This window comes from Labrus mixtus, chromosome 7 (assembly GCF_963584025.1).
Source record: "Labrus mixtus chromosome 7, fLabMix1.1, whole genome shotgun sequence".
NCBI lineage: Eukaryota > Metazoa > Chordata > Actinopteri > Labriformes > Labridae > Labrus > Labrus mixtus.
The window spans coordinates 154,724-166,742 of NC_083618.1; the positions used below are offsets into that span (position 1 = coordinate 154,724).

At 39.7% G+C, this 12,019-nt stretch overlaps 1 protein-coding gene across 1 annotated transcript in view; it reads right to left on the reverse strand.

The window, feature by feature from the left end:
* Window positions 1-1,429: 1,429 nt before the first annotated feature.
* Window positions 1,430-12,019, reverse strand: part of LOC132977369 (guanine nucleotide-binding protein G(i) subunit alpha-2) — a 49,601-nt gene continuing 39,011 nt past the window's right edge. Inside the window, exons 3-9 of the mRNA XM_061041894.1 lie at window positions 11,130-11,271; window positions 8,683-8,843; window positions 6,006-6,134; window positions 4,110-4,239; window positions 3,826-3,979; window positions 2,448-2,662; window positions 1,430-2,365 (exon numbers count right to left, since the gene is read on the reverse strand). Of these exons, the coding sequence (XP_060897877.1) occupies window positions 2,472-2,662; window positions 3,826-3,979; window positions 4,110-4,239; window positions 6,006-6,134; window positions 8,683-8,843; window positions 11,130-11,271 (907 nt within the window). The 3' untranslated portion in view covers window positions 1,430-2,365; window positions 2,448-2,471. The remainder of the gene's footprint in view (window positions 2,366-2,447; window positions 2,663-3,825; window positions 3,980-4,109; window positions 4,240-6,005; window positions 6,135-8,682; window positions 8,844-11,129; window positions 11,272-12,019) is intronic.

A 12,019-nucleotide genomic window follows, 5' to 3' on the forward strand; every position in this document is an offset into this window, starting at 1 on the left:
AGGATATGAATATTCCTCCACGCACAAATGGCTCTCAAAGCTTAAAAATAAATCTACCTCCAGTTTGAAAGCTTTACCAAAGTAAACACACCACAATATAGAAAAAGGTTACTTTATTGTTGGATGTTAAAGCATATGTGTTAAGCCTCTGATGAAAGAGTCGGGTGACAGTCTCTCAGAAGTAGACCTGTAGTGCCCTCTAGAGAAAGAACTGCTGGAATTTTCTTAAAACTGGATTCATCCAAATTATGTGCAATCTTTCAGACATTTTTTTCTGGTTATAATGTCTGTAAAGTCTCTATTTTTGGATAGATCTTTTATTTTAATGAACTTTGAAGGTATTCTATTTTCATCTAAACTGTTTTACATGCTTTGATATCCTTAAAACTGCAGTTATTTCCACTTTTGGGAAAAATGTTTGACCTTTCTGTTCAGATGCCTCCTCCTATTAGAGCAAAATAACACTTTGTTCAGTTGGGTTAGATTTTTACTAAATCTGAACTGTTTCTAATTTAACTATATTTAAATTACTTTAAATGTTTGAGTGCATCTTGATGTCCATTGTTCTCCTTAGACAGACTTATTTTTGACACTACACACTGTCCAGAGTCAGTTTGATTTTACCCCCGCTGTAGGTGTACTATTGGATATGTCCACTAGATGGTGCCATAAGTCCGTTCAAAGTCAAGTCTCCATTAGGAAGTTGTGGTTAGAGATTTGTCTGTGTGCTGTCAACATAAAACTAAGCAATTTTACCATCCATGTATGTTACACTCTTTAAAAAAGATTCATGAATCATTTAAATGAATGAGTCCACATCATTTGTGAAATAAGTTAAAAATATGCTTCCTCTTATAAATGAAAAAAATCATTGACATAATTATAAAACAACCTTACCAAAGGTTTTACTATTTACTGTGTCTTGTATGACCAGTAACTGTCATCAGATAATGTATGTACTCTGACTCTTATACTGCTATCCTGCTACAGTTTAACATTTACTATTATTGCTTCACTATGTTGTATTATTGTGTTGTATTATATTGTTTACATAAACAAACCTGGTTTCTGTTCAGCTTCAGGGTCACGTGTCCTTCTCAGCAAAATCACTTGAAGGCTTTCGAAAGCTAATAATATATATGGATCTTCCTTATTGAAGATGTGATGTTTGGATGTAACCTAATGAATAATCTAACCTCTGATATTGTCCAAAAACATGTATGTGTTAATCTGTCAAGCAACGACTGGCTGACTCTTTCTTAACCCCCCACATGGGCACTTCCATTGTAATAACGTTTCCCATCTATACCCTGTGTAGCAACAGAACACACGTGAAGCTATTAGCCTTCTTTGGAGAGTTATCACTGAAAATGGATGCTGCACTAAAACATGAGAGTAACAAAGAGGAGAGGAAACAAATAACAAAGAGTCAGGTGATCTCTACTTTTATTTAAATTAAATCATAAAGGACTTTAAAGCATTTTAATATTTACCAAAACACTAACCTTTTTTTCTGAATTAGATTTTTGTCTCTAATTAATCATAACTATATATTCATAGGTGCTAGGCAGGAAAAAAAAATGGAAGAAATATATAGGCGCACAGTAGGTCAAACAGCAAGGAAAGCATATCTAGGAATTGGTTGTAAACAAAAGTCAAGGCACAACATACTGCAACAGACATGGAAAGAGTACTATAAAAAGTGACAGGATGTTAGGTAACACATACTTTAAATATCAGTTAGAATTTGACAGAATTTCCCCCAGCATGTCAAGCTTTTTTTTGTCTCTTTTTTTTTTTTCCTTTTATTAGTTTTTATTTTCATTTTGTAGGAATGTTAGATCATTTGTGTGGATTACAGAGCTAATATTTGCCAAGTTGAGATGTGCAGAACATAATACAGTTTGGCTATGAATGATGAACTTATGTAAACGTTATAAAAAAAAAGCACTTTCCTTTCATCGATCATATTTAAGTCCACTCCTGTGCCTTTTGCTCTTAAAAAATAAGCTTCATTGATTAAAAGTTTAATTTGAACATCAGAATTTCTAAAAGTAAAATGAATGCATTTATATATAAAAAAAACATTTCCTCTGACTCCTCTACGGCTGTCATTGAAAAGAAAGACAAAAAGAAGAGAAATACAATAACAAAGGTTGATTTTTGTGGTAATAGCCCAAAGAGTTAACAATACGAGTGACTGGATCAGCAATCTTTGAAATTCCACAAGGCTCGTCAGGTTTTCAGTCTCTTAGGTGTCTTTATAAAAAGCAGATCAAAGCAGATATGGTGGTGGGCCAGTGCAGTCATTCATGATGTGTGTATGTCCCCCTCTCGCTGTGGTCACCAGAGCTGTTCAAGTAATCTAAAAAGAAGCACAAACACACACTCTTATATTCAACAGGCTGCGTTTTGTGTCATGTGAGAGATCTGAAATCTGAACTCACCTTGACCCTCTCCAACATGTTTCTTTAGAAGAGGCCACAGTCCTTCAGGTTGTTTTTGATGATGACATCAGTGACGGCGTCGAACACAAACTGCACGTTCTTTGTGTCGGTGGCGCAGGTGAAGTGAGTGTATATCTCCTTGGTGTCCTTCTTCTTGTTCAGGTCCTCAAATTTGGTCTGGATGTAAGCCTGAGCCTCCTCGTACTTGTTGGGGCCTGAGGAGGGGAGAGTGGAGGAGAGTTAGGAGAGCTGAGGGAAACTGGCAGTTTGAAATCCTGTCGACACAGACTGGTTCAAGGAGTTTCTTTAATGAGGTGTCATGAGGAAATGAGTTTCCATTTTCTCTTGTAGTTCCATTTCATTTGAGTCACACAAAAAATACAGAGTACCCAAATGTTGATTCTAAGGTTTTTAGAAAGTCTTGAGGACTCTTCTGACCAGAGTAAAATTATATCATTTCTTCCTGCTGGGCTCCTAATTCAAATGAAGATAGTCACTCACAACCATAAGTCTTTGCTTAATTTATACAATTGGATCCAAAATTCTAAAAGTTTACCTTTCAGTTCTATTTTTCAGATTTTCTAGGATTGTAGGAAAATAAAAAGGTAATATTTGTTACCTGGACTGGGAACAGCAGTCTCAAATAAAGTTATAATAAATTAATTGTTTTGTTTCTTATGCGGAACACAGACTTTATGCATTCATTGATTTTTATCCAGATGATTAGAAGAATCTTTAAAGCTCACATATTATGTAAAATACACGTTACCATCTTTTTCTTACACTAATATATGTCCCTTGTCTGTCTACAAACGCCACCTTTTATGAGAAAAGTCCATCTTCTCAGTCTTTTGCCTGACAGGCAAGCCTAACAGGCTGTTTGGAGATTCTCCCTTCATGACATCACAAAGGGCAGTGGCCCCTCCCCCAGGTGGGTGACACTCCCACAGCTAGGTGTTTGTTCTGCCCTCTGAGTCTGCCTTCTCACCGTAAACAATAGGACATGGAGCAAGAAAGCGTTCATGGGCGTGGTCAGACACAGACACAGGAGCTCTGAGACTTATTTAAACTTGTTAAAAAGGAGTAGAATATGTGACCTTTAAAGATTAAAGGAAATAAATGCACTAATTGTTTGTTTTTCCAGAGTTCTGAAAAATCATTGTTCAGAGAAAAGGATGATCCTGTGGAGCTGGATTTGACCTTTTTTTTATCATTGCAGTGCAGGAAGAAATAAGTGACAAATGGAAACAAATGGAGGTATAACCTGATAGATAGAGAATATTTAACTTCTTATTTAAAAAATAAAAAATGCATAATTTGAGTCTTTTAAATACGTAATCTGATCTGCTGTGTTTGTACTGAAACATTGGGACTCTACCTGTGTACTCGGGGAAGCAGATGGTCAGAGGGCTGTGGGCAATCTTCTCCTCAAACAGGTCCTTCTTGTTGAGGAAGAGAATGATGGACGTCTCTGTGAACCACTTATTGTTGCAGATGGAGTCAAACAGCTTCATGCTCTCGTGCATTCGGTTCTGGGCAGGACGGGGCACAAATGTGGAGATAAAGAGATTATTAGAGAGCGCATCTAGGGCACATGGAGGAAATGAGTTCCTGTCACCCTGCACCTCCCCTCTCATTTAAAATCATGGGGAATTAACTCACCATCTCCTCATCCTCAGCCAGCACCAGGTCGTAAGCGCTCATGGCCACACAGAAGATGATGGCTGTGACTCCCTCAAAGCAGTGGATCCACTTCTTCCTCTCCGAGCGCTGGCCTCCAACATCAAACATCCTGCACAGAGACACACGCTGTAAACCTGCAGTTTTTTTTATGAGAGAGCGATGGGACTGAGTGCAGGAGAAACAACATTTTATCACACTGACAGACGAGCAAGGCAAGACTCAAGGTCTCCCTCTGGAAACGTGTGTGTGTGTGTCTCTTTGCACTGAATGCTTCGTCCTCTCTCTTCGGGGCAGGGTGTTCCCTTGTCATTTTCCTGGCCTTTGTTGGCATTTTAGTGCAGCGCAGTTGCTGTGGTAACAGCATGGCCTTAAGACGAGGTGAGGTTTTTATCTCTCTCTCTCTCTCTCCACACTACAGGATCCAAACCGTCCTGTTATTCTATAATTTCAATCACTTTCATGGAGTCAAGCAAGCTATCTAAAGACAACAGTGCAATTTTGTTTAGAGCAGGATTGTTCTAAACCCCAGAAACTTCCATTCTATTTCTATTTAATCTAATCCTCGTGTCAAATTGCAAACATACAGTGAACTTCAGCATCATATGCATGATGGCAGCAGGTTTCTCCACAGGTGAAGTCTGGATGGTGGAGATGGAGATGTTCAGCTGCTGCTATAGGTGGAGCCTAACCTTTAGAACATGTCAGAGTAACACAGTCATGAAACGCTGTTCCTCCTGCTAAGCAGTTTTCACACTGCAGAACTTTGAGTCCAGTCGACCTGGGAAGCTTTGAAGCTGAGTAAGCAGCAGAGCTCATTATAACAGTGACACACTTCATAGTGTTTACACCAACAGCCTGCTCATCTCCAGCACTGCTTCAAGAAGCTAAATATATCACAGCACTGAGGAGCTCTTTGGGTAAACATGTGCTTGATGGATTTGGCTAATGTCTCTCCAAAAAGAAATCAAATAAATCACGACTTGAATACAACACAAGGACACAAAGCAGACGCAGAAGAAGAAGCGGTTAATCCTTTTCACTGATGTGATGAAGCCGTTTTCATTGACATGTTACAGAGACATCCTTTTGCTGTTTTCAAAGTGTTCAAGTGACTAACAGCTCCTTCACATATAAAGAATAATGTGTTTGTAGTCGCCCCTGAACCGACACAAATTCAGATTTGATTATCTCCAAGAGGAAAAAACACCATCATCAGTTACACAAACACGAAGAACATTTGCATAAAAGGAAGAACACTTGTGTGAAGCAGGGCTGATCACAGTCACAAACTAATGAGCTTGTTATTCATTTGATTTCCCTTCAAAGTTTTCTTCCACATAAGACTGAGTAATAACCATTTAGCAAATGCATATTGTTTGCTTGGTATGACAAACATTTCTTATTGTGTTTCTACTCCTATAACTCCCCCCCCCTCCCCTCTGTGAAAGCAATGCCCAGTGTAAAAGTTTGATGTGGAGGAAGAAGACATCAGACTATCAGTTGTTGATTTGAGACATTAGCTGCTTCAGAAAAAGTCCACAAAGCAGAAAACAAATATTTTTCTTTCAGTGAACTTCAACGACCTTCCAGAAAAGGGAAACACAGAGTGCCGTCAAACTCACATGACACTCATGACACTTTGGTACCAAACACAGATGTGTGATTCATAAGCAAACAGAGGAGTTTTTCCTAAGATAACATTTTCAGATTAATACATTTAATTTGAATATTTGAATATTGGTGTCTGAAATAGCAACAATGCTTCACTTCACTTTATTTTTGTTATCAGACCATTTGGATAACTTAATATGGATAACTTCATATTGTTGCACATGTTATGTTAAAACACTAGGCTGTGTGGGGCGGGTGTCTTACTTGAAGTGCAGGTCCTTGAAGGTGAAATGTGTCTCCACAATGCCTGTGGTCTTCACTCTGGTCCGCAGCACGTCCTGCTGTGTGGGGATGTAATCAGACTTGGCTATCCTCTCCAGGTCATTCAGGTAGCTGATGGGAACAAAAGAAACATTTCATTTTCAATAAAAACCTCAGAGAGCGAGAGAGAGGGAGAGAGAGAGAGAGAGCGAGCTGTTCTGTCAAAACAAAGTGAAAGAGCGCTCGTCTGTTCCCTCATTGTGACAAGATAACTTTTTACAAATATCTTTGAACGTTTAAGACATTTAATACTTCAATATTTCTGTAACACCAGTTAGAACATATAAGAAAACATTTATTGTGACTGTACTTTCTGATGATTAAATTTTTTTGTGTCTTATGGTCAGGAATGTAAAACCTAAATCCTGGCGGTCCACGTAGCCTAGTGGTTAGTGTATGGAGGCTGTAGTCCTCCGAGCAGGCAGCCCGGGTTCGAATCCGACCTGTGGCTCCTTTCCCACTCTCTCTCTCTCTCTCCCAGATTTCTGACTCTATGCACTATCCTGTCTCTAAATAAACCTCCAAAATAAACCTTAAAAACAATTAAAATCCTGCCACAGGACACAGAGATGCATGTCTGGGACTTCTGTCTAAATATTCTGACATACTGCAATAAAGAGAGGTGAAAATGCTGAAGCAACACTTGTAGTAAGAAGATCAACTTTATTAACAATTTAGACCTAAATTGTTAATAAAGTTGATCTTCTTACTGTTGCTTTTCACTCTTCATGCACCTTGTCAGTTGGTGACATCCTCTTTTTCTCCAATACTGCAATAAAGAAACATCAGATATGTTTCTGTGCTGACACTTTGCTTTTATTCTCTCTTCCTCATACATATAATGTTACTATGGCAGATAGACTAAAGGCCCGAGGCTTGAGTCTTATCGGCCAAGCTTTCATCACAATATTCAGCTTCATAATAATAACCTAGTTGTTTAACAAAGTGTTGGTAATCCCATACAAACCACAGCCTGGGCGTATCTATTGTCTGACAGTCTGATTATAATCCCGCTCCCTACAGAGGTTTGAGCCTGCTTTTGTAGTCCACACATCAGATAGTGTCACACCGCTGGTTTGGCTGTTTTGATTAGCCTTGAAGATTAATTGAATTGGGTGGTCTTACACTCTATTTAGAAAATATAATAGACTGTAGTGCAACAGTGAATCATCAATGGCATAATAACAGTCATTTTATAAGATTTAACAAGAGATTATTAACCCTCCTCACAATGTTGATTTGTGTCAGTGGTGGGTGTGAATGATTATTTGAAGCCCAGTTTGGAACTATTGTAAACATTTACAACCTAAAACCAGCAAATATTGCTTCACACAGAACAACTACAGTGCAACAATGGCAGCTGGATCCATTCTTTTCAAAGTGTACAGAACATGTCCCTTTCTATCAAAGCAGGGAGTGAAAAGGACAGGTCTCTGTTAATGTGAGCTGAGCCATCTCTGGCTCTCAGCAGGTGTTCAGACATGGAATTTTCTCTAGTGCAAAACTAATTTAGTCCTCTCTTAAAGCAACATTATCACGGCAATCTACAGAGCTGTGATGAAACATGGTTCACACTAAAGTCGAGGCAGTGTTGGCAGCATGTTTTCAGGTTCCCTTGGTTTTAACAGGAGCAGTGAAGTAGAGGTCTACAGGCCAACACAAACAGAGAAGAACTCCTCCTGGTAGTTAGATTGTACCATGACTGCAAAGCAATCATTGGTGAAACACATAACTCCCCTGACACTTTAAAGTACACTCTGCAGGTGTCAGAGAAATGATGAAAGGCCGTGTGCATTCAACAGAAATCAGTGTGGTTCATGGCTGTCACAGTTTGTAGTGCAGCAGTGCACCCCCCAGGGGGTCTTGGTGATAACCACCTCTCACCTCCCACCAGCAGCCTCTCACAATTACCTCATGCTCTCCTTGTTATTAGACGGGAACATTATGACAATGAGGCCAACAAATGGAGCACTCGGAGATGAGGGTAATGGAGGTAATTAAGAACTGTGGAGAGAGGCTGAGGTCGCTGTGTTTTAGATGATTAGCAAAGCAACTGGTCGAACAAACAAAACAGTCATGTCTTCATTATTAATGACTGTGGCTGCTCACAGGAGAGTTTGGTGTTTGTTAAATGGGTAGAGAAAAGGACTGTGAAAAGCATGTTATAGGTTTAATAACGATCATTCTAAATTCAAAAATGAACGGTTGAGAATGTTGTGTTTTTCCATGACTCTCCTCAGACCTCCTGCGCTGCCTTTTGAAATGCAACAAAAACTTAAAGTACAACAACCAAATGACTGTTGTGCAGGACAAGTCTAAATTAAGGCTTGGATATGAGCGTTGTCAATTCATGGATCTACCCCTGTTATCCCTACAGCAATCATTGAAGGAAAGAAAAAATAAGATATATATATATATATATATATATATATATATGTGGCTGTCACAAGCCTGAAAGTCCTCCAGTCATTGTATGCAGAGTGAAACATTAAAAGCCCTTTGTTTGGTTACTTTAAAGGTCTACCTAGTGAAGGTCATGGTCATGTAATCTATTACACTGTTGTGTCTTGTAAACCAGCACAGAATGACCTTTGTGACTTTATGATAGTTCTGCACTCACTAAGCAGCTGAGTCATTGAGCTGGTACTCTCGGGCCCGCGTGAAGCAGCTCTGGACTCCACCGTCAGCCCACAGTCGGTGGATCACGTTGGACAGGTCTTCTGGAAGGATGCCCTGCTCTTCTGCAGCTGCAGACAAGGCAAACAGTTGGCGGGCATCATCCTGACAAAAAACAAGATACACAAACACAACCTTTAAAAGATGATATCGCTTTCATTAAGCCTCATTAGTCACAACTCATTGTTTCCCCACACATAGACTTTACATGGGCCAGCTGCTCAAGTTTATCTATATGACTGTATTTGCTTTTTAAAACTGATTTTAATCTGTATACGATCACCATCTAAGAACGATAAACTACTTTATTCACTTTACACCTGTCACCAATAGCATCTGTATGCTAAGCAGAAGAGAGAGAGAGAGAGAAAGATAGAAAGATAGAAGAGAGATGTTTGCTGTTCAGTCATCCTTAAATCCCTGATGTTAAACATTAACATATTATTAATATATGGACAGTATAAAAGTATGTAAAGCTCCCCCATTGCCACCACCGCAGGTATATGGTTATTCTCTGGGAAACACCGGCTTTATTTACTCCACATTGCTCGTATTTTACATATTTTATATCTATAGCTTTGCTTTATGTCTGAATTATTGCAGAGAAGAGGTACAGTACATGGAAATGGAACTTTTCTTGTCATGGTCCTCAATTCAAGTCTGACTGGCATGCTTTGGGTCTTAACTTGAAACGATATTATAGCTCCACCAATCAGATTGCACCAGAGAAATATGACGAGAACAGAACAGATTATTCTTCATCACTCACTGGCCTGCCATCAGACACTTCTCACTCTCAAACATGGACTGTGATCCTTCTATTAGCCTCTAAATGAGACACAAACAAACGGACGGCACATTACTATTTACATTTGCTTTACTTCACTTGAGTTGCCCCTCTGCTGCTCAATGCCAGTTTAAGACTCTTGTCACTTGATACATTTCTATCCTGAACATTGTGGTTATGAGAAAGTTTCTTTCCCCACAGTCTTAATGGGACTGTCATACACTCACATGCACAAACATCCAACCATGCCATCCAGTCTTACAGTTTTTAAACACCTGAATCAGAGTGGGGACAGACTACTGATGTTTGTAAAAGGGGGCGCCGTCCACTGCTTACACTTTATCCAATGTCTGACAAAGGACAAGGTCATACACCTGTGATGTTAGCTATTCAGAGCAGACTTTCATGTATTAGTTAACCATTGTCTGACCCTCCACAGCCCTTTACAGTGTGCCACCTTGCAGCTATTCAAATCCTATGATTCAACAAAAGAGCAGCAGCATTCAGAGTGACTATCAAGGCTGTCTTTTTTGATTGTAATTTGCAAAGTGTTTCAAGACAGTCTAAGCTCTCTGTAGCTCGGCGCAGTCTGTGTAGGGAGGTGTAACTCCAATAATAAACATAAACAAGGCAATGAAAACACTCTCTCCACATGAACCATGTTTATCCAACACCTCAGACGTGAAGGTCACACCAGAGAGGGACAGTTTGAAAAAAAAAGAAAAAAGGTAGAGCTGAAGCCATAGAGAAACTGCATAATAAGGCTTATTTACCAATACAAAATAAAATCTGGATTTCAGTTGCTTGTATTGCTGAAAGCACGCTTAAGTAGCACTACAAAGCAGTGTGGCCTCGACTGCCACACATGACACACTTCTGCTGCACAGTTGAATTGAAACATGCCGTACTGAGTGATGTAAAAAGGACGGAGCTGCCTCTTAACAAATTCTGGTTAACAAATTGATTTATCCTCTACAAGTAAAGATACTGAGACATTTTCTTTTGAATGAACAGTGAAAATAGAATAAACGGATCGCTCCAGAGTGGGGAAAAAAAGGAATATTATCTTTTCCTTTTAAGTGTAATACCACATTTTATTTTATCTGATCTTATTATCTCCCTGGGCGGTCCCCGCTCGCTGAAAGGCAGTCATTTACTGTTTCCTTTTGCAGCACACACACACGGACACACAAACAGGCAGGGACAGACAATACACAGCCCTGCAGGAGTCCATCTGAAGCATCTGCTACCCAGAGTTGATGTTTCAAGTAGAACTGTCACACCGGTGAAATTATCGTGCTATCTGTACAATTTCTGTAGACTTCAATCCTCAACTCTTGATGCAGTTAGAACAGAGGCAGAGAGGGGGATGTGGTGCTGATGAGTAGAGATGATATCACTGACCTGACTGCAGCGGTATTACACTGGACTTTAAAGGCTTTAAAGATTTGTTTTACCACTTACATCAACTTTTATCCTTAACAACAGATTTCAAATAGCATGGAAACAATACAGAGCTATGTCAGCAGTAAGTATTTATGTTGGATTAGAACATCTTTTTAGTTTCATCTTGCTGCTGGTGACTGAGTAAAATTAACACCTACCGCTCTAGTAGCTTCCTCATAGTCGATCTTCAGGTTGGCCATGGCTTTGATGATGGCCATGATGGACTGGATGGTGTTGCTGTAGACGACCGCTCTGTACTGCTTACACTCATCTTCTGAGTATCCATCCTCGTGGATAATCCTGACGACAGAGACCAGGGACAGGGAGGGGAAGAGCAAGAAGAAGCACAAGGATCTCATTATAGCTAAATGTTCTACACCACTCATGTTATTTGTCATGATTAGCAGGTACTTTATCCACCTTAACAGAATCTTCAGACCCTGAGGTGAGTCTAAAGCCTCCGGACAGAAAGCTATAATGTGCCTGCAGTCATATAAGTGAAGCCCCTTATTATGCATAACTCTTATCCTTCATAAAACCACAAGGATGAGTTATTAAATGACCCCCTTACAGTGTGTGTTGACCTTTACAGTGTGTGTTGACCTTTACAGTGTGTGTTGACCCTTACAGTGTGTGTTGACCTTTACAGTGTGTGTTGACCCTTACAGTGTGTGTTGACCTTTACAGTGTGTGTTGACCCTTACAGTGTGTGTTGACCCTTACAGTGTGTGTTGACCTTTACAGTGTGTGTTGACCCTTACAGTGTGTGTTGACCTTTACAGTGTGTGTTGACCCTTACAGTGTGTGTTGACCTTTACAGTGTGTGTTGACCCTTACAGTGTGTGTTGACCCTTACAGTGTGTGTTGACCTTTACAGTGTGTGTTGACCCTTACAGTGTGTGTTGACCCTTACAGTGTGTGTTGACCCTTACAGTGTGTGTTGACCCTTACAGTGTGTGTTGACCCTTACAGTGTGTGTGGATGAAGACATTAACTATTTAGAACAAAACCATTGTTTTTACCAGGCTGCAAGAAAGGCATTTTAGAA